Genomic DNA, 22007 nt, shown 5'->3' on the forward strand with positions numbered 1-22007 from the left:
ACAGGGATGTAGGATTTTAACAGTTCAGACTGCACATTAGCACAAAAAGAACCATGATGTCAGAAAGATTATTTGGTTTCATTTAACAACAAAGTGAATATGAATGTTTGTTTGAATGCCATTCTAACTTGATCCTCAGATGATTTGTGCCAGTATAAATACATCTGTTGAAAACTGTGGTTTTGATCTGTCGGTATGCCGTTCTGTTGAGCTTCCAGGAGCCCTGCGGTGTTTGGGTTGTGGGATTTTGCGCTAGCAGATGACTTTGGGGCTCTATTCTTGACCCTGTGTTATTTGGGTCATTTGATTTTTTTGGTGCCTTAGGAAGCTGAGTGACGACGTCCCAACGCGCAGCACAGAAATCACTTGAATGTGACTTTTGCTGTTGGCTGTATTTCTATTTCTTTTGAATGTAACATGGATGTAATGTATAAAGAATATTTATATAAACAGAGAGCAGTGTGGGTTATTTGCATGATGTGAAATTGAAATTAATTTGGCTTTAAATCTGCACTGCCAGACAAATACATGACTGAACTACAAGGACGACTGACCCCTTTCTGAGGACTTCACTTCCCCGGATACCTCAGGGTGACGGCAAGAACATCCTGACATCGAGAACCATGAAATGAAGAGGAAGATCCAGTGCTGGTGAGTCCAGCTTATACAGTATGCACAGCTTGTTGCAGCTGTTTAAAACCTTGTATTTTTTTCTTTTTTGATTAAACTTAATCATTATCAAGTAAATATTGATTGCGAAGAGTAAAACAAAGTCTAGCAGAAAAATGAAACTTAAACAAACAGTCTGCCCGATAAGAACTTGTCTAATATGGCAGAAACCACCTCTGGGTAAGATTTATTTGATGTGCACTTTGAGCTTTTAGTTTGGCTTGTGTTCCATCTGCTAACATGGAGGGGGAGGAGCTTATGAGCTGTAATGCAGCCAGCCACCAGGGGGCGACACAGATGTTTTGGCTTCAATTTTGGGGAGCTCTCTTGTTATTCATCTTTGTAAACAGTCAGTGGTCTAATCTGAGGCGCCATGATGTCAGCAGTCACTGCCCTCATGATAACTGGTCTTTAGGTCACAGTCTCTGGACTACCGATAGCAGGACAAGAGAGGCGTTTTTGAGTTTTCATTACCAGATAATTTATCTTCCCGCTCTTGCCATGTTACAGTTTGAACTTTTTTGTACCTTGTTCAAAAATATATCATACAAATATTAATTCTCAGAAGTAGAGGAACTTGTTTTTGACTTTAATCAGCTTTGTTCATTCGCTGCTCCCCAGACACTCAACAGTAAGCAGTAAATGGAGATTTCACTTTGCGCTGTCCTCTCATTAATTCAAATAAACTCAAATCCCATTAAACTCGTGTAAACTAAAGAGAAACCGCGACACCGAATGCACCTTCAGACCAAATATGTAACCATTTATTGTTAGAATCATCCTTTCAATACATAACACAGCTAATACAGATAAAAAACAAGAATCCAGTATTGTGTTAAGTATCCAGTCAGTCGGATGCGTAGAGAAAAATACAGCAAGATTTTTATCTTGAGAAAATCGCCATGTGGTCATCATTCAGGAGAAAAAAATAGAAGGCAAAGATTTAACAGTATAAAATGTACAGCCACATGATTATATAATAACATTGCACATTATACCAAAAAAGGAACCACGCGTGGAAAACGAAATAAGTGTACAGAATATACAACAAGGCACCGTGGAAGAAACCTGCACACGCGTCTTTGGATGGATCTGCCGCCTGCGGAGCTCCAGTGAAATGTTGTAGGAATGTTTCACTGCAAACCGTCCAGCTGAGCGAGTCGCTCAAACTAAAAATCCACAGCTCATTGTGATGCTCCGGTCACCGCCGTCTACGTTACCCAAAAGAGAATCACGTCATATTTTACAGCCCAGTGTGGCCCACGGTAACGGAAACTGTCAGGCTTACGGTCAGATTTTTTAAAACATTTTTTAAGTGCTTTGCAGCTGCAGAAAAACAATTACATGCAGACAGCAACGTTTACATATCTGTTAACCATTCTGCCTGAGAAACATCCCAAATCAAATTGTCCAAATGTTATAAAGAGCACCAAAAACTGGGGTACGTCCCAGCAGGCAGGGAATAGATGACTTCAGGCCTCTGCAACGAGTCGTTTTAGTGGCTGATCGAGAACCACTATGTATATCTCTATAAACATAAGCTGAAATCACAACAAATTAGTTCCCTGGAAATTGGAACCAAAAGCATTTTGATCTCTGTCCACACGAGATGAAAACATTATTGACGTCCTCCTCGGCTAATGCAGTAAAACTGCTGCTTTTCTGTTGCCGTGTGTCCACGCTGGGAAACAGAGCAGTGACCAATCACGGCGAGTTAGCAAGACACACAAGATAACAGATTTGTTACTAGAAAAATAGAATTGAAATAGTCGCGTTTAGCTTGAGTGACTGGCACAGCTGGACAGACTTGAAGAGTGTGAGTCCATTGGTAGTTAAAGGGAACGTGGGAGCACCTTCCAGATTCTGCTTACGTAGGACCGAGTGGCATCGATAAGACAAAGTCCAACTTTGAGTCCGTCCTGCTTTACTTTGAACAGGCACTTGTCTGACCTCCGTATCATCAGCAAATCAATCAGAAAACAATGAATCACAAACGGTGAAATGCTTGAGACGAGTACAGTTGCATATTATTTACAGTTCATCCTGGAGAAAGTCTGTATGGAAGGTCAAGTCCCAGAGTTTTACAAAGCAGACGACGAGGCTTCTAGGCTTTCACTAGTTTCTTTTCTGTGTCTTCTGCTTTCTTCTTCTTTTGTACATTCGGACATTCAGATTCACACACACACACACACACACACACACACACAGCCTCAGTAACAAATCACTCCATCCTGCAACAACTGCAGCACTTCAGAATCAGAAAGAAATGAACAGTTTCATTCCAAAACAAGACACGTCCACACTGTGAGACTGAGCTGACGACATGAGGTCGTGTTAAACCTCCTTCTGGTTTTCTTTGGTCTGAGAAACGGTGGAATTACGAGTTACATGTTTTTATTCTGGTATTTGGCTTTGTTAGGAGTCTAGGTGTGATTTGTGATTTGTACCCGAAAATGAGCCGATTAAAAGGCTTGTTTGTTTTTGAAAGGCTTGTCGTTTGTTTTTGTCGATGCAATGGGCCACTTTTATTTTGAAAGTGGACTCTTGCTGTTAAACACAACATTGTTATCTGAGACTAAACTTTATTCTCGTCAGAAAGTTCGTTAAGTCTGTACATCCTGGCCATCAAACCTTAGGTTCAAGGTTCTCGAGCTCTTCGTGGCTTCAGGAGGCAAATTAATTAAGAATTAAAAATACTGAAGTCAATTTATCAAATTTTGTCTATGATAACTTCTGTGTAGGAGAAGTTAGATGACTGAAGCAACAAACTTTAAATGCATGCTGACTTGCATTCTTCTGAGGATCATCCATTGACTTTCTAATCCCTGGAACCTGTTCATCATGATGATCTCCAGTGTTTTCAGCTTTACTTTCTCAATCACAGCCTCTGGGAGACTTTCGCTGTCCTGCATGTCAAAAGAGTTGCGGTTACATCACAGTTACGAGCAGTAAAAATAGAATCGATCACAGTGGGGTAACTCTTTCCTTTGTCGACCCTGAAGTGTCAACTAAAAACAGAACGTCCATCCAGCTCGAAAAGCTTTCCGTTTCTTTTGTGACTGATTGTGTGTCAATGTTTAATGTTTTGGAAGGAAACCAGTGAAAAAATAATGAGCTAGTTAACATTAAGAGCATTGTGGTTTGTCTCCAGCATTCAGAGTCAGTCCCGAGGGCGGGCGTCCGTGCGTGGCGAGCGATGACGACCACACTCCACCCTCTGCGGTACCACGACGAGTGGCCATAAGTTCAGACGTTAAAGGACGGAGTTCACCAGGCGCTGCACTGGCTGCCGTGGCTGCTGACGGACTGACAGTTGCTGTAGCGCTTCTTGACGATCATGCTGATGTAGGCCTTCATCAGCTTGGCGATGTCCATGACCTGCAGAGGAGAGGAAGAGGAGACTTCATCACACCAGCATTTCTGATTGGACTTTCAGAACTCATTTATTCCAGTGGAATCACCTGCCAAAACAGATTTGTGCAGGCTGTAGAGCTGAGCTTTGAGCTGCTGGCTAACCGTAAAGGGATCTGGCAATTACGAATTAAGAGTTTTAAAGGAAGCGTGTTGTACGAACCATTTGTGTTTCAAAGAGCAGCTCTCGGCCCTCCACGGCGATCTTGTATGCGTTGGCCAGCGGTGCTCCGAAGGACAGAATCTGTTCGTACGGGAAAACCTCCAGCGGCCACGGTTCCCCTCGTTTGTACACTGATATGGCCTCCCGGCTCACGCCCAACCACAACTCGGACGGGAACGCGCCATCTCGGCTCTAAAGCAGAAAACAGCAAGCATGAGCGCTCAACAAGCACAAACGCTCGTATTTCTTGTGTGTTTATGACACCCAGACTGCCATTACGTGTTACTATAACTTGTCATCACTGGGCTTTGTACGCTAATGGAACAGAGAAACTCTCCTTTCACGAAGCGGCAGCCATCAGCACGGCCTGACTCTTACTGACTTTGAATACTTTTTTGGTGCCAAGCTAATGGCCTTGTTGGTGATGTATGACAGTGAAGTGTGAGAGACTCTACGAGAGGCCATGTGACCACAGAGATATGGAGGAGGAATGTGCAAACGTCATATCTCTGAGTAAACATGTGAGAGGAACATCTGGAAACTGAACTAAACGTTTCAGTCATGAGTGGTCTGACAATTTGTCACGAAACAACAAAACGTTCGAACTAGAGAATCCAACAGACAGGCCCTGGATGTGAATTCTGTTACCTCGACGTTGAACAGCGTGGATCCGTATCCCTGCCACTCCTTCACGAGGGTCATGTATTTGACCATGGCCTGTTCCTGGGTCATCCCCTGCAGCTTCTTCCACTTGTCCATCACGCTGGTTCTCACCGCCGCCGCCTCCTCCCTCATCCACACCTCCAGGCTGTTCTCCTCCTCCAGCTTCTGCCGACTCAGCGAGCCGCTCCGGAAGCTCCGCCTCAGCGTTCCCTCCAGGAAGCTCGAGCGTTTCCTCTCCGCCGTCCCCGAGCGGTCGGCCACCGAGCCGGTTCCTGGTGCGAACGCCTTGGCTGAGTTATGCACCCGGGCCCGCAATCGCGCCATGGGGAACACCTGGGACATTTCGGGCAAGTTGGCCTGAGGGCTGTGGTCACCCAGGAGATACTGAAGTCTCAGCGCCGCCAGGAACTGAAGAGTCTCCTCAGGGGCCGGATACTGACCACGGATGACGGCTTCGTGGGCCTGTGGACAAAGAGACGACTGCCTCAGTAAGGAAAGCGACTCCAAGACCCTCGAAGAGAATTTGATTGACTAGAAACCTACATGGTTACCGTTAATGAAATGAAAGTTATTGCAGTAGTTGAAAGGTTAAAATTCTGAAAATCTCAGTCAAGACGGATTTTTTCTTGACTTGATTAGAACTGAAAGGATTAGTGAGTTAATTAAATTAATTACAAAATACTTTAATACATTTATTTTCCTTGTTGAGGATGCTTTAGGAAGCAGAAGAGGAGCCAGAGGACTGATTGGTCAGCTTATGTCTTACCTGTTCAAACATGAAGGCGAACTCCACACTGTCCTTGGGAACGTTATCCGTGTCCAGGAAACAGTACAGCTTGAAGTAAAACTTCCAGCCGGTGTTGTGTTCATCTGCGCTGGCCGAAAGCCTGGAGACCAGAGGGTGGGTTACCGAAGACCGGAGGACAAAAACATTTTTCTGCTTCGCACACACACACACACACACACACACAGAGTGACGCTTACTTTTCAAACTTGGCGAGCACGTCGGCCACCACCGTGCGGCTCTCGATGGCTTTCTCTGTGGTGTCGTTGTGTTCAAACAGAGCAAACATGTTCCTGCTGTCCTCCATGGCCAGGCCGCGGATCAGCTTCTCCACCACCTGACACACACACACACACACACAGAAGAAGCACTGTCTGCAGTAAATTAAATAATCAAAGATGCCACCGTTAAAATCCCACGATGCATCTACAGTTGTGATTCCAAAACAAGTTGTGCAAAGCAGAAATGAAACAGAATGTGATAATCTGCTAATCCATTCTGAGACGTGCTCAGCACAAAGAGGACAACATGTTTAATGTTTCACTGATTTTTCATTGATCAGCTTCATTGATTTTTGTAAATATATGCTGATTGAGAATTTTCTGGCAGCAACACGTTAAAAATAAGTTGGAAGGGGAGCAACAGAAGCCTGGGAAAGTTGTGTCCTGCTCAGAAAACACCTGTCTGGAGCGCTCCACAGGTAAGGCTCAGGAACACTTCCGCAGCTAATCTGAGAACTGCTTTTGCTGTCACCCACCTCTCCGGCTGTTGTGTGAGAGTTGATGGTGATCTTGCAGGATCCTCCTCCGTGACAGTAAACGGTGGTGCTCATGTCCTGCCGGGCCACTATGGAGCGGATCTCCTCCTGTGACGGGACGTTCTCTCTGGCTCGAGTCTTTTTCAGGGAGTCGAGGGCGAAGGCGGCGTAGCGATCCATCTCCGAGCCGGGGAAGAGCTCTCTCGTCCTGCGGAGACGGTAATTTGGTTACTTTACAAGAAACGGAAAATGAGCAGGTTTATCTATAACCCTTCTGTAAACCTTCAGCACCTCTTGAGGTGGAACTTGAGGTATCTGAGGATGCTCCTGGTCGGGACGAAGGTGCAGGACATGCAGGCCAGGATCTTCCAGCTGCAGAGGTTCCCGGGGCTGCCGGGGTGCGGCGGCCGCGTCGTCTGCTTGATCAGCTGGCAGAAGAGCTCGTCTCGCAGAGGTTTCAGCTCCTGGCCGGTCTGCAGGATGCCCTGGATGATGGGCACCGGGTCGGCCACGCCCTCCAGGTGCTGCAGAGAGCTGAACACTTTCAGGGCTTCGTCCTGCAGAGTCGTGTAGCTTCTGTTTCTTGGAACTGAAAGGGACGGAGGGAAAGGAGGTGAGGTGATGGATGGTCTGTGATCACTGCTGGACTGTGACTTGACCTGTGGCAAAATGCTAGTTTGTCTGGGAGGATCTCCAACCTTCCATCATGCGTACGGCGTAACAAATAGTCAGCTTCAAAGAGCGCGCCACCAAACTCCCTTTAAAAATCTATCGATTTAATTTTCTCCTTGCTGGTGACAAACAGCACAGTGAAATACTTCAAAAACATTTTGTCTGTGTCTTCCAATGAATTCTGTATGAAAAAAATAATAACAAGATATGATACAAATATTGACAAGTTCTCAAACTCATTTAGACAAATGCTGGAGAAAAGGTGGCACTCATATTCGCAGGTTTTAGTCTGCTTAACTAGAAGGCAGCAGTTAAGGCACTTCACGCTAAAACGAGAAGATGAACGAACAACAGACAATACGGTTTTTGAAAACCCAAATGTTTTTGCGATGCCACTGTTAAAGTAACGATGTGATGGCAGCAGCTTATTTCTGCAGGTGATACTTGGTGACTGCTCCTCCTCCTGAATGCTCAGAGACTCACCGCTGAGGTGGATGTCCCCGTAGGGCAGCGGCAGCAGCGGTGAGTGCAGCGGGTGGTGGCTGTAGCGGAGGATGGGGTTCCTCTTGTAGATCTGCTCCACCACCTCTGAGTTCAGGCAGTTCTCCTGCAGAGAGCGGAGAACAGACAACTTTTCATCACTTGACTGCTCTGCTGCTCCAGCAGGTGCAGCAGGTGCAGCAGGTGTATTTTAGGACTGAGACCTGAATGTTGGAACTTTAATTGCTTTTGGAATTGATTAGTCACAATTAAATGCTTGTGTTCTCCAGTTTCCTCTCACTCTAAACACATCTGTATCACCTGTATTAGGAACTCTTACTTAACTGCAGACGTGAGTGTTGGCTGTATCTATTGGTGCTCTGACCCATTGACTGTATAAAGATGGATGACACGACAGCTCACAAAACTTCTGGGACTCAAAGTACACATCACATGAATGTTTTTCCCCAAAGATGGTTTCTGTCATTTTAGGTAGTTCTTATCAGTTGTCTCAGACGGGTGTGCAGGTGGGAACTCGATACCGCAGCTTCACTTCCTGTTCAGCACTGCACAGATTGTGGCTGACATCACCAGAAAAAAACTGGCAGCACAACTGGCGAATATTTTGGCTTCGGTGTATGCTGGGACAGACTCAGACTCGGTAGGATTTGTGGCAGAGTAAAACATGCTGTTTTAACTTTTAAAAATGAAGAAAAAGTGTTGCTGAATGGCACTGAATGTGACTGCCTTTAGTGATCCCTCTTGTATCGCCCTCCAGCTTCTTCCGTTTCAGTTTCCTACCTTGATGTCCTGGATGAGCTGCTGGGTCGGCGTGTCGAGGGGGGCTTTGCCGTCGATGACGTTCTGGATGGAGTTGGCCCAACGCGTGGCCTCGTTCAGCAGCTTACAGTAGAGACGGTACGAGTGTTTACGGCCGTACACGATCACGTTCCAGTATCCTGTCAGGAGAAAACAGGTTGCGCTTAACGTGGCGAAGGAAAGGAAACGTTCAAATGGCACTTTCAGCACTCAGATTCCAGACACAACACACACTGGGATAAGATTTCTTACCGGTCTCTTTGAAGATCCTCTCGTCCGGCTGAACCACTGAGCAGAGGCTGTTCAGCACCAGCGTTCCCAGCTTCAGGGCGTTACGCTCTGAGCTCTTGTAGTAGTCCAGGGAATTGTGGGTAAGCAGGAACCAGCGCTTCTTCAGCTTCAGTGAGGCTTTGCTGCTGTTCTTCATCTCTTTGTGCAGCCAGCCTGGTGGAAATAAAGGAATCAGACATTTGTGTAGCTGGAATATTGTGTCCTCTCATTCTACAAGTCTCTCGCTTTCTCAGGTTTTAATCCCGTTTTTAACTTCAGAAAAACGCTTAAAACTTTAATGGAGTTTGGTGTGAGCTGGCATATACGTAAACCTGCCGATTTTCAAAGTTCAATCTGTTTTATCTGCAACATGTTGATACAGTTTTCAATAAACGTATAATGATTGTTCTTCTGCCTAAATGCATTCTGGGATAGACTCCAGCCATCGACAGACGTAATGAGTGAAAACAAAGTGTGTTGTGACCGCGCTGTCACCTCGGATGATGAACTCCTGTCCATCGACGCGGGTGTCGCCTTTGGAGCGCTGCAGCAGAGTGATCCAGTGGTGCATCTCCTCGGGCGTGTCGGCGTTGCAGTGCAGCACGCGGTTCGCCGTGATCATGACAAAGGAGTTCGGCCTGTGACGGTTCAGAATGCAGTTGACGGTGATAAGAATTAGAAAAACAGAGCGAGAGATTTTCCACAAGCTCAAAAAACATTTTCAGATCAGATGACAAACACAAACTGATACAGGAACTGTTTAATTAGCAGCTCCCCCTAGTGGCTGAGTTGAAAACACAACAAAAATGTAACATGATCCCTCCTTTGTAACTTTGCAGGTGATTTTTTTTCCTCCAAACGTTATAAATAAAAAATACAACCGGAGACACTGCAGGAGAAAACACACATGAGCTGTCGTCCCTGTGAGGGATATTAAACCTAACGCCACTGCTGAAAAGTTGCCTTAGGTTTCAATAGAAGAGAAATCCAGGCCTGAATGGACAGCGGTGGACTTTTCCTGGTGTGTTAAACAGAGCGTGTGAAAGAAAAGCCAGAAGATGTGATGTTTGATGAAGGTTCTCACCTCTCTGGATTATCAGACGCACAAACAGAATCGATCATGCCCACATCCAACGTTCCCTGAAAGCACAAGCAGAGAAGTTCAGTGACAAAGTTCAGAGTGCGTTTACGGAGTCTCTCATACACACACACACACACACACACACACACACACACACACACACACACACACACACACACACACACAGAGATAAAAGCAGCAACACATTTGTTCACAATCTATGTGTCTCGTTTGAATGAATGTCTCTGACAGAAGAGAGAAACTGGAACATGGTTGCATGTTGCCGTTGAGTAATGAAAACAGGTGACTGAACACACTGTGACTGTCGCCTCTAGAGGTGCAAAGTGCAGCGTTACAACTCCATTTCCCACAGTGCTTTGCTCCCATCTCAGTACTCACCACAGCATTCTGGGGGTTGGCCTGCTCGTCGTGCATCTCTCTGATCTCCTGCTCTGTGGAGCCGTGGACCTGACTCAGCACGCTGAACCATTGGCTGTAACCATGGAGACGACATCAGCAGCATCAGCATCGAGACAGCAAAGAGGATGCGCACGAAGATCTCAGCATATGAAGTTTATCTTGTAATGATTTGCGTCAGATTGTGTCACTTGTCTTAAATTTGACTTCAGTTTGGAGGTCAGCTACATCTGAAATGTGTGTGTGAGTGAAATGGGAATTCAGCTGGTTGTGTCTCAGACATATGCAGCTGATGTTGGCTCACACTGAGAGAGAGGCAGCCATCACACACACACACACTTCATCTTCTCGTCATGGCAGATATATGGAGGAAGTGAACTGTCCCTCTGAAAGGAAAATCAATGTGTTGCCCGGGGCAACTGGCACAGGAACCCCATAGCGACGACACCTCCTCCTCACGATGCCGTGTGTGACTGTGAGTGTGAGTTAAACCTGAAGAAACTGGAAGCAGTTTCCTTTAATTCGGCTGAGACAGGATCTCTCTGGATGTATGACATCAACTGTATGTGTCAGCCCTCATGGAAAATGACAACGTGATTACGTGCATCAGTGTGGTGAAAGGTGCCGATTAGTCTCTTAATCCTGGTTTCCTGTCTGTCAAACCTGTTCTGTAAATCAGTCTGGAGTACATTTGGATTACATCTCTGATTAACGTACAATCAGTCTTTGGAGACATGTTTGTTTTCGCTAGTGTGTGTCTGAAACAAACACACAACCCACCTGGCGTCCTCGGCCGACTCGGCGATCAGGTGGTAGGTCCTCTCTGGCATCACAATGTCGATCCCGTTCTCCTTTCCGGTGTTATCGATGATTTCTCTGCAGATGATCACAACAAAAACAGGTGAATCTCTCCACACAATCTGTTCGGTGGGTCGTTTGTCGTTGTCACCAACAGGATGCCACCAAATCATACGACGTTACAATCCACAGGCTTTGTTGTGAGCAGTTTCATGTAGGAACTATTTTCTTCCAGCATCACCACGCTGAAAGCAGAGTGCACCTCCTCTTGGACGAGTAAACTCACTAAAGTTACAGCTCGTCCGAGGAGGATGCCATTAATGTTTACGTTCCAGCTTTCAGTTCTTTGTGTTTAATTACTCTGTTAACAATAAGAAAATCGGTTTTCGAAGCCACTAAGACATTCATATTCTACAGAATGCAGAGAACCCACATGTTTCTGGGAATTTAAACCGACTCCGCCCTGTTTGATGACATCATGCTGAAGATTTTGAGGCGGAGTTTCCTTACCTGGCAGCGTGTATGTCCAGCACCCCCTTCATCTTCTCCTCGCCGTCGTTCTCAAAGTACATGAGCTTGCTCTGCCGCAGCACGAACCAGCGGCGCTTCCAGTTGCGGCGGGACAGCGTGGACGAGCCCCCTCCCTTCTTGTGCAGCCAGCCCTGCTTCAGAGCCTCCTGCTTGGCCCGAAACCACAGGAAGGTCTCGTCCTTGAGGACACACCAGCGCCGCTTCCACGTGTTCATCAGTCCGCCTGGAGAGGAAAACATGAGGTTTTTACTCCTGTGTTCACACTCTGCTGCAAAAATATCTGAAGAGGAGGGCGGAGATGTTAGGAATCACATGACATCTGGTACATTTAATCACCTGGAGGGAGGAATTTGATTCAAGGATTGAATATAAAGAATAAAACTATTGAAACGATTGCTAATTCTATCTTGGATTTGAGGAAGTCAGATATGTAAAAAGAACGTTTCTCTATTTTCATTGCGAAAACTCTTTCTGGTTCGCTTGGAAAATAAAACAAGGATGGAAATGTAGGAAGGCCGAGGCTTATTCTTCATTTTCAGTGAAGTGTAAATGCGCTGATGATGAAGATACCTTTGATGTAGAGGAAGCTGTGGAAGTACGGCAGTGTGACGCAGCTGTAGACGGAGTCCCGCCGATACGACAGCTCGTCGTCAGTGTCGAACCTGTCGAAGTCGTCCTCGCTGTCCTCAAACTGAATTATCAACAACAGGAAGGACACGTTCAGGAGGCGCAAACTCGGCTTTACAGGATGTGTTCATTGTGAGTAGTGGAGTCTGCGGTGTATTACATGTTGATGACATGTGGGACCTTTTCACTCAAGCTCTCAACTTGGTCCCACATTCACGCAGCTGAATAAGATGGACAAACTCTGATCAAAAATGTCTGCGAACCCAACTCACCGATGACTGAGCCCCCTCCGAGCTGAAGCGGTAAGCGCCTGAGCTGTTGTAGGTGCCCACAGAGCCGCGGTAGTCAGGAGACCACTGGCCGCTGCGAGGGTTGGAGAAGGCCACGCTGCCGCTGGACACGATGGCACCTTCATCGTAGTCGTCCTGGTCGTAGTCCGAATCCTCGTCCGGCGGTATGAGCTCCACAAGGTCATCAGACTGAGCCTCAGATGAAGCCTGGGGGTGGCAGTAGGCCGAGTCGCCGCTGGAGGAGGCACTGTGGCAGGCGGGGGGCACCGGTGGTAATGGCAGCGGCTGGTGAAGCAGGGTTGTTGGCGGCAGCGGTGGGATCACGCCATCGTTGGCGTACGGATCTTCTTCAGACGAGTCGTCGCTCGTTCTGATCCCGCTCGTTCGCTGACCGTCGGAGTGGCCGTGCTCACTCGGGTTTGGCGAGTCTTTGAAGGCTTCATCATCAGCCCCGAACCCTTCATCGACCTCTTCCTCGTCGTTGCCTCTCCTCCTTCTGCCCTCTTTCTCCTTCTCTTCCCCTTCGACTCCCAGCGAGCTCTCAATGTTCCTCACGCACTCGTCAATCTCGTCAAAGTTCAGCGAGTCCAGGAACTGCTGCGCCGCCTTGCAGGCTTCGTCCTCCAGACGCCGGAGCTCCTGGTCGCGCAGAAGCTGCAGGCGGTTGAGGGAGGCCTCCGTCAGAGAGAGCTCCTGCTGTTCCTTCTGCCTCTGCAGCGCCTGGATCTCCCGCTCCAGTCGCAGGATCTCCTCCACCTGAGACGCCTCGTGAGGGCGGACTTGGTCCTCTGCGGACTCCAGCTCCTCCAACACGTCCGCTAATGTTCCAGCTGCTACTGCAGGCTGAGGAACTGACTCCTCAGAGCGATGAAGCTCTTCCCGTCTTCTGGCCTCCTCAGCCTGAGGATGGAAAATAAAACTGAAAACAATCTGATGGAAACAGTTTTTAGAGTGATGTTGCCACATCCGCGTCATCTGCATAAAAATGATTGTTCTCTGTAGACGTGGATGAATTATTGTCTTACTTACACCTTTAAGAAAAAGAGGGCGTTTAGGGCCAAATTGCAGACAGAAATAACCGGATAAGATGGACATTTTTACATTCTCAAAGTGGACATTTGTCTTTTGCAGTCTGACAATAAAATGTAGAGTGTAAATACTGAATGGACACAAGATTTCATAGTAAACTTTGGCCTGTGTCTCTGTTGAAGAACATAATAATGAATGTGAGATACAAAACGTGATATGAAAAACGTGGCTTGCAGATGAGCTCAAACACAAATGGATGCTCGATAATCCGTCTTATCGCACCTCTCTGGCGAGTCTCTCAGCCTCCAGCTTCTGTCTCTCCCTGCACAGACACAAACACACAAACAGTCGTCAGCCGACTGAAACAGGCAGGAAGAGATAACATTTACCAAAACATGAGTAATTACATTTCCTGTCTCATCGCGCCATGAAATTCCCATAAAACCCATCAACGATACAGGTTGTTAAGGTCAGACAGAAATCCACCCAAACAGCACAAAGCAGCATTTCATAAACCCAGTGTACAAAGGCATCCTGGCATTACTCAGCTAACTCAAAAAATCTAAATGAAAATACATCCACTGTGTATTTGTTTGCAGGATTGTGGTCCTGCTGTTGGAGGGGGGTTTGGAAACACATTTAGACCATCATGAGACAGCAGCTGACGTGATCTGAGCTCAAAGCCCTCTGAGGATTTCGTGTTGATGGACTTTTCTCTGTTGTCTAGTGGTGATTGCTGCTCATTCTAACCACAAGCTTCTGTTGTTTATGACAGTAAATGAAGGTTTTGAAGACGTCACGTGTAAATTCTGATGACAGTTTACAGACTGACTGATCGCTCATTAGCAGATTAATTGATAAAGACGACAAACTGTGGGCTGCAGTCCTAATACTTTGAAGTGACGAGCCCACCTCTCCTTCTCCTCCTCCATCCTCCGGCGGCGCTCCTCCTCCTCCTCCTCCTCTTTCCTCCTCCTCCTCTCCTCCAGCAGCTGGCTGTAGGCCCGGCGAGCCAGCTGGCCTCGCATGCGTTTCTGGAAGGTGAGCGCCGCCCAGCGAAGCAGCAGGAACCTCCTCCTCCAGTAGAAAGCCCGGTAGTTCTTCTGAATGACCACGATGCACTGCAGCAGCTTCCTGTACTGCTTCCTGGCCATGTAGCCCATGACGTGGGCCTGAATGATCATGGCTGCCTTCAGCACCTCCATCTCCCTCTGCTTCTCCAGCCGATGCTCCAGAGACTCGCGGAGAAACACCTGAGAGACGAGGGGAGCGAGAGAACAGGTGAGAAGGATAAGAACGAACCATAATTGTCACAGAGTTAAAAAATGAGGTGTCAGGAAAGGACCAATGGCAGCGCAGTATTCCGTTTTCTTTCCTGAAATGAAAGTTTACCGGCTTAAACAGCTTCTCATGACATGCAGAACATTTCCTTTAATTGGCTTTTAAACAAGTTTAATATTTATTAATGAATTCGTCCAATTTTGACTTTTAAAACTGTACCAGTTCTACGATCACACCCTTTAAAACATTTCCCCTGTTCTGCTTTTTTACTGAATGAAAAATGAATTGGATTAACAAAGATCCTCCCCTCATTGCACACAGCAGAATACAACTGACTCCAGCCTTTGCTTAACACGCTCTATTACACACACATTATGAACAGAATTAAAACGTGACACTCCCTCCTTTTCTGTACAACATGTCCATTTAACAGACACCTCCAGAAGAACAACTGAACTGAACAAAGCAGCCGACGTAAATCAGATCCAGATCCTCCTCTCCTTTTGTCTGCACCGCTAAAGAGCGCACATTACAGCAGCGACTGATTTCAGCCACGTCTCTCTGTGAAAAGACATGCAGCTGCCCGCTACAGGAGACAAGCCGTCCTGCACCGACAGAGAAACCGGGCCCACCGAGGGACGCCGGGGGTTAATCCGATTAGGGAGGGAGGAAAATGAGATATGGGACGTGGTCTCAGGCGACAGAGATGGTGGGGAAATGTCACTGTGCTACAGGAGTACAGACTGCCTTTCTCCTGTTGAGTGATGTACCGTGCTTGTGTGTGTGTGTGTGTGTGTGTGTGTGCGTGTGTGTGCGTGTGTGTGTGCGCGTGAGCTGTTGGCAAAGTGACAGAGACTTGAATCCTCAGCAGTGAAGCACTAATGAGATTTTCAGGAGGAAATGCAAACTTGTCGGGGTGATTTGGATGTCACTGACAAGCAGGTTAATTAACAGAGAAACATGCAGTACATGCCCCAACACGTGCACACACACACACACACACACACACACACACACAAAACCACCTCCTACATTCAGGCTTTGTCAGGTTGTATTTAAAGCATCAGAGCTGATTAAAACCAGGCTGATGTTAAAACTCCAGCTGCACCAACACGTTAAAATACTCGGTTACAAATAACAGCCCAATAATATTCTTTGTGGGGCAGTCGTGGATCAGCGGTTAGGGTGTCGGACCCGTAACCGGTGGATCGCTGGTTCGATTCCCCGTCCCGGTGTCCATGGCTGAGGTACCCTTGAGCAAGGTACCTAACCCCCACTGCCCCGGGTTTGCTGTGTGTGTGCACGTCACTTGGGTGGGTTAAATGCAGAGAACAATTTTCGTTGGAGTGAGTTCCCTCCAATGACAAGATATGTCACTTTCCTTTTCCTTTCCTTTCCTTGTGACGCTGACAGCTCAACGACCCCTGTGGCCACAAGATGTAATTACATGTGGATGATAAAAAAGCGTTGGCAGTTTTTTCATTTAGAAGAGACAGAACGTGTTGTTAGTTTAATACATAATAATGCTTTATATTTTAGAAGACGACCATGAGCTTAGTCTGGAGGGTGACCACCTAAAACAAACAAACAATCTAATTAATAAAGAAAAGCAAGAATGCCCTCTAAAATGTAGTGGAGTAGAAGTATGAAGTGCAGTGTAAGTGCAGCTCAGTGCAGAACTCGAGCGAATGTTCACTGGACGCTAAAGAGGCGAACTGTTTGTACTCATACAACACAAAACCGACGTTTTACTTCAGAGTGCTGCTCTGATGGTCAACACGCTGTGCATCCGTCGTGAAGAAAACCTCACTGAGATTTACTGCTTCCAGCGAAAAGCTTTCACTTGGCTGAGCATGAGTCGTCGGTTTCTTTTCACTGTCAGGACTACTGATAGATAAACAGATGTTTAAAGGAACAGTACACCCCAAAATCAAACACACAGGTTTGCTCTTCTCTGAAGAGTTAGTTTTGGTGTGAGTTGCAGAGTTTTGGAGGCGCAGAGACGTCTGCCTTCTCTCCAGCATACCAGAACTGATTTTGGGTGAGCTGTCCCTTTAAATGTGTTTCTACCAACATTTCTGGATGTTTCTGTCTTTGTGCGTACAGACAGATTTATTCGAGGTCTTTGTGAGTCCTTACAATGTGAAATCAGATTTGTGCTCCCCAGGTGTAAACACGTGTATAAAAGACAACACACAGGCCCAAAGTGAGACGTACACACACACACACACCGTCACTTTACTGAACGACTTCCAGCAGGACCCACACATGCTCGCCGAGCGCGACTGCACACATTTGCATCCCAGTGAACTGAACCGCTAATCCTTTTTAATCATTACTATGCTAATTAGCGCAACAAAAGCCGCGCTAAGCCTCTGCACACTTTTGATTCGTGCTGTCGGGGCCTTTGGGGAGCGCCGCTCGCCGTGACAGGTCAGGCCCGTGGAGAGAACAGAACCCTGGGACAGGCGAGCAGAGCCGCATCACTTCCAGGAAATTAAGTTTGAGGCTGTAAAAAAAAAAAAAACAAGTCCGGGACAATAGTCAGGACATGTGCCGACTGAAAGGAGCTGGAGGACGACTCGATGTAAATCTCACTGCGAGAGGCAGCGGGACAAAGTGGACGAATCCCTCTGAGGGAGATGGAATTGATTTAACGGTTCACAGGCAATCGCAGCAGCAGGAGGTTCATGCTGGGGGGTGAAGGCAAACCAAAATGTGTTTCTGTTCTGCTCTCAGGACTTTCTGTCAAGAGGACGTGATGAAAAACCAGCATGAGGACACGTCACAGTCCACATGAAGGTTGTGTGTCGTGACAACAGGACACGGCGTAGGGAGGAACAATTAATGAATCTTATCTCTGTGCTGATTTCTTTTGAAATCACTGCAATGCTCTGTTAATTCTCCGACAGGTGTCTCCTGTCATCTGATTTCACCGCTCCTTTATTTCACTAATCCATTAATCACTGAAGCTCTAGAGAGAAACACAACTGATGTTTAGCAGGCTTTAATAGTCTTTTAATTTTTTTATTCCTCATTTTTGGCATAAATATTCGCTGCAGAACAGATAAACCGGTCTCATATTTTATCATTCAGGTTGTTCTGCCCGAGTGCTGTTGTCTTAATTCAGTTTCTTGCAGTCTTGTTGGTCTTGGACAGACAAACACACACACACACACACACACACACTCTCCACTGCTGTCACCTCTTGCAGCATCACACGGTCATGCTGTGATTGGGGATCTGTGTACCCCATCTGTCATTTCCCCCACAGCAATCACACACACACACACACGCTGGCAGTATGTACACTCTTTCTGATCTGGTGTAATGGAAGCACAGAGCAACAGACCGAGGGGATGGGGACTGGATCCAATAACTGTTGGCCTCCACGCTTCAGGTGCTCTGGACTTCAATCATTCATGATCTCTGACACACACACACACTTAGAGCCTGCAGTCACACGGGTACCTGAGCTCGAGCTGGATTTGTGAGACACGTGAAGCCAAATTAAGCCTTGAGGGGAGCAGTCAAAATGGACTGAAAGCCCCCCCAGTGAGTCTCCATCCAATCATATTCCTATCAGCACGGAGGATGCGGATCAGCTGGAGTGAGCCGGAGGCAGGATGAACGGCAGGACATTCAACAGCTCAGGGTTTGACAGGAAAAAGTCAATTATGGAGCAGAGAAGTGAGCTGGGGGATATACTGCACAGGAAATGCAAATCTGTGGCTGTGAAGACAGTTGAATAAAGCTACTGATTCACACGTTTTCCTGAAGGTCATTTGGTCCCAGCCCGACTGAGACGTGGAGTCAGATCTCATTTACATGACATCAAGAGGACCCCTGAACACTCCTACTTCATAGTCACGGCAAAAGTTCATTTCCCAGTGGGAAACCTTATGCAATAAAAGCATCACAAAACAGGAAATGAGGATGACGTCATGTGAGCAGGCGCAAGAAAGCAAACAACATGCGTCCTCACCTTGGTCCTACCCAGCTGCCACTCTGCACCGCTGCTGTCGTAGACGTGCAGCAGTTGGACGCAGCGCCCCCTGGGGTCATCTGGCTGCATCACGCCCCGCATCAACACCTTGTACCTGAGGAAGCAACAGTCCTGTTTTTATTTTACGGATTTAAAGAGCAGTTTCTCATCTTGACCTTCACACTTCAGGTATTTTATAGCTCAAATGAAATTATTAAAAATGTTAGTTTAGATGTACAAGTATTTATTTTATGTATGAGATTGTGATGTCAAGTTTCAATCAAATGTGAGATTTTTACATGTAAAATAGGAAACTTTGCATGTGTGGCATTTCAGCAAGGGGGAGGAATGTGTGACTGAGTCGATGGGCTGCAGGTCTGGCTGCAGACACACACCTGGAGCAGAAGTCGAGGAAAGGTCTCCGGACGGGGAAGCCGGAGCGGCGAATCTTGACTGTCTCCAACATGCCGGAATATCTGAGCTGGTTCAGAACCAACGTCTGGTCGAACTGGTCAGGCATCTAGAGGTGAGGGGAAAACGTAGGATAAATACGAAGCCATTTGGCTGACGACATACACACACGCACACACACACGGTTTGACATGTGAAACAGCCAGCTGTAGTCCCTAAAGCACAGAAATACAATCTGTGACACCACAGGACGTTTTCACTGATGCTCCTCTGCAGTTCAGTCAGTGCAGCCAGCCGCTCTCATATACAACACTGTTAGAACAGTATCGACAGCCTAAGACGTCAAGCACCATGTGATCCCACCATCCAGAACAGGCTTTGACGTGGGTGTCATTTGATTGATTTTGGATTCCTGTTTGAGAGCAGGTTTTGAATGCTGATTGCTCTTTTTATACAGAGTACTTCACCATGATCACAGACCAGACAGCCAAAACCACGAGCGAACCAAGAGAGGCTAAATGTCCTCGTAAAAATCTCCTCCAGAAACCGTCAAACCTCTGTCAACCACACGCCGCTCACACATGCACTTCCACATGCACGTATCACCACAGACGCTGCATCCCACTCGTTCACGACTCTGAGCTCAGGGAATCACAATCACAAGTGCATACGACAGCAGCAGCCAGCAGCAAATCAAAACCCTCCAAAAAACACACTTGGCATTGACATACCATCATTACTGCATTCAGCGAAAATCATTTTCCCCAGGAGCCCTCTCACCCTGTAACCCCAGTGGGCGTAGGGGGGGCTCAGAATAAGGGCCTGCTTTCATACTGGCTCCTAATGCCCCCTTTATTCAGCGCCCATCTCCCCTGATAGCCTGTTGATGGCCCATTGGAGCTGCTGAGATGAAGGGAGGCCAATTCACTAGCAGATCTTCACTGAACGATTGAATGGCGCTCTTTAACTACCGATGGCCACAGAGGGGACCTCATTAGCATGTTTCACATTTGCATAAGGCCGAGTCGCGGCGCACAAAGCCGAGCCGTGTCAGGAAGCTGCCCTCCGCCTCCCGCCTTTCTTCTTCTCCTGCTTTCTATCTCCATCGTTACCTCTTTTTGCTCAAGTCCTGGCTGCTTCTGGGACGTCAGCAACCAGACATTTTGGGAGGCTAACACAGTCGTAAATGGATCAGCTCCTTCTTTCTTTTTTAATCTTTATTTCATTCATTCAAAAATCTGGAGACGTTTCAAGCTGTCAAAGCGCTGCCTCTGTGTGGTTCTGAAAGACTTTGTGCTCATTTGTGCTTTTTCACTTCATTCGTGATGTTTACTGTGGTAGAAAGGTCCCTTTTATCTGCTCCATTCAGTTTTCTTCATTAAGGAAATTCACAATTTAATGAACAAACTTGAGCTGCCTGAAGTGAGGATGAAAAGCTCAAACTGAACGACTGCATCCCAAAAGATAAGAATCCTTATGGTTCTCACACTGAAAAATGCTCTCCGGCTGTCATAACGACAAACACATGAATACAGCTTCTGTACCCGAGAAACTGCTGCTAAGGTTACAATATTTTAAAGGAGGTTTAAGTTCATTTATTATATGGTGCAGTATCCATCTGATGTCTAAGTGCTCACTGCATTCATGTTAGTACTCCTCTGATACTCATGTGTATCAGAGTCTGGCAATCCATCAGCTCAGAACAACAACAGTGATGTGAATCAGCATCCAGACCATCTCAGGTCCCTCCAGGGCCGTGACAACAATGGCCTGAGGGGTAAACTCTGTGTCTTTCTCAGTCCAACTTCCCTGCTAAAAGACTCAAAGCTCGGGGCCTTCAACAGGACAAAGGGGGGCGTGGCAGTCAGCTCCCGAGGGGGTTGGGAACCGGGGAGAAGGGGGACAACTCTGGATGAGCCGTCCATCCTTCAGCTCTGGTAAGAAGGTTCAGAGGGCTGGGACTCTGAGTTGGTCTTCTTCACTCAGCAAAGGTTCCCCTTTTTCTATTAATTCGAAACAAATCTGTAGTGCAGCTTTGATCAGGCGTTTGGGATCAAAGGAAGTCAGGATGAGGTTTGTTCCTCTATTAAAGGCTCAGCTGACCTGCAATGACATTTGTGCAGTGCAGACTACAAGCCAGGATCTCAGACCGGCATTTGAAATTTAGAAAACAATGCTTGGTGCAGTTTTGCCCTTTGAGTTTGACAAAATCTGCTTGTGTCTCCACATGGAAACAAAATGACACAGTTTGTAAAATGCTTCAAGTTTGTGCCACAAATGTCTGTGCTTCAATCTCTCTGTGTGAGATCAATAACGTTTAGGAAACGCCGCTTGGGTTTTGTGAAAAGTTCATTCACAGTCCAGGTTTCATCTTCATCATGTCATGTTACACGACTCTCACAGTGAACACGACTCTCACGTTTTCCTGAAGAGCGTGGACGATCCCCTGGGCTCACCAAAGGTGACCTGTGGAAATGAATGACTTTCTCTTAATACTTTGTGGTTAAGGACCAGTCAGCTGTCCTGCCATCTTATATGACAGGAAAGTGGTCCTGTGGGATCCAGGAAGAAGGATTTAGACACAAGCTTGGGCCAAATGTGCCAGATGACTTTTCATTATGGATTTATCTGCCAATTAATTGATTTATCAATATTTAATCACATTTTAAAAAGTGAACAATTCTCATCACAGTTTGTCAGATTCCAAAGTAATGTCTTCAGGTCATGTTTGTTGTCCAGCCAACAGTCCAAAAACCAGAGACTCTTTACTTGGAACCACTTTCCTGTCATATAAGATGGCAGGACAGCTGACTGGTCCTTAACCACAAAGTATTAAGAGAAAGTCATTCATTTCCACAGGTCACCTTTG

The 22007-nt window shown here is 46.7% G+C and overlaps 1 protein-coding gene across 2 annotated transcripts in view; it reads right to left on the reverse strand.

Moving 5' to 3' along the window:
• Positions 1–1405: 1405 nt before the first annotated feature.
• The window catches only part of myo10 (myosin X), a 95296-nt gene continuing 74694 nt past the window's right edge, over positions 1406–22007 (reverse strand). For both annotated transcript variants that reach the window (XM_046407935.1, XM_046407936.1), the window contains 21 exons: positions 19123–19247; positions 18728–18842; positions 14374–14714; positions 13744–13783; positions 12415–13332; positions 12086–12206; positions 11495–11738; positions 10967–11062; positions 10169–10262; positions 9773–9828; positions 9184–9326; positions 8671–8862; positions 8401–8558; positions 7603–7726; positions 6739–7036; positions 6448–6655; positions 5891–6027; positions 5673–5793; positions 4892–5368; positions 4244–4435; positions 1406–4047 (listed from right to left, as the gene is read on the reverse strand). In XM_046407935.1, coding sequence (XP_046263891.1) covers positions 3937–4047; positions 4244–4435; positions 4892–5368; positions 5673–5793; positions 5891–6027; positions 6448–6655; positions 6739–7036; positions 7603–7726; positions 8401–8558; positions 8671–8862; positions 9184–9326; positions 9773–9828; positions 10169–10262; positions 10967–11062; positions 11495–11738; positions 12086–12206; positions 12415–13332; positions 13744–13783; positions 14374–14714; positions 18728–18842; positions 19123–19247 — 4311 coding nt within the window. In that variant the 3' untranslated portion in view covers positions 1406–3936. The remainder of the gene's footprint in view (positions 4048–4243; positions 4436–4891; positions 5369–5672; positions 5794–5890; positions 6028–6447; positions 6656–6738; positions 7037–7602; positions 7727–8400; positions 8559–8670; positions 8863–9183; positions 9327–9772; positions 9829–10168; positions 10263–10966; positions 11063–11494; positions 11739–12085; positions 12207–12414; positions 13333–13743; positions 13784–14373; positions 14715–18727; positions 18843–19122; positions 19248–22007) is intronic.

The sequence above is a fragment of the Scatophagus argus genome, chromosome 13 (assembly GCF_020382885.2).
Source record: "Scatophagus argus isolate fScaArg1 chromosome 13, fScaArg1.pri, whole genome shotgun sequence".
In the NCBI taxonomy this organism is placed as follows: Eukaryota; Metazoa; Chordata; class Actinopteri; family Scatophagidae; genus Scatophagus; species Scatophagus argus.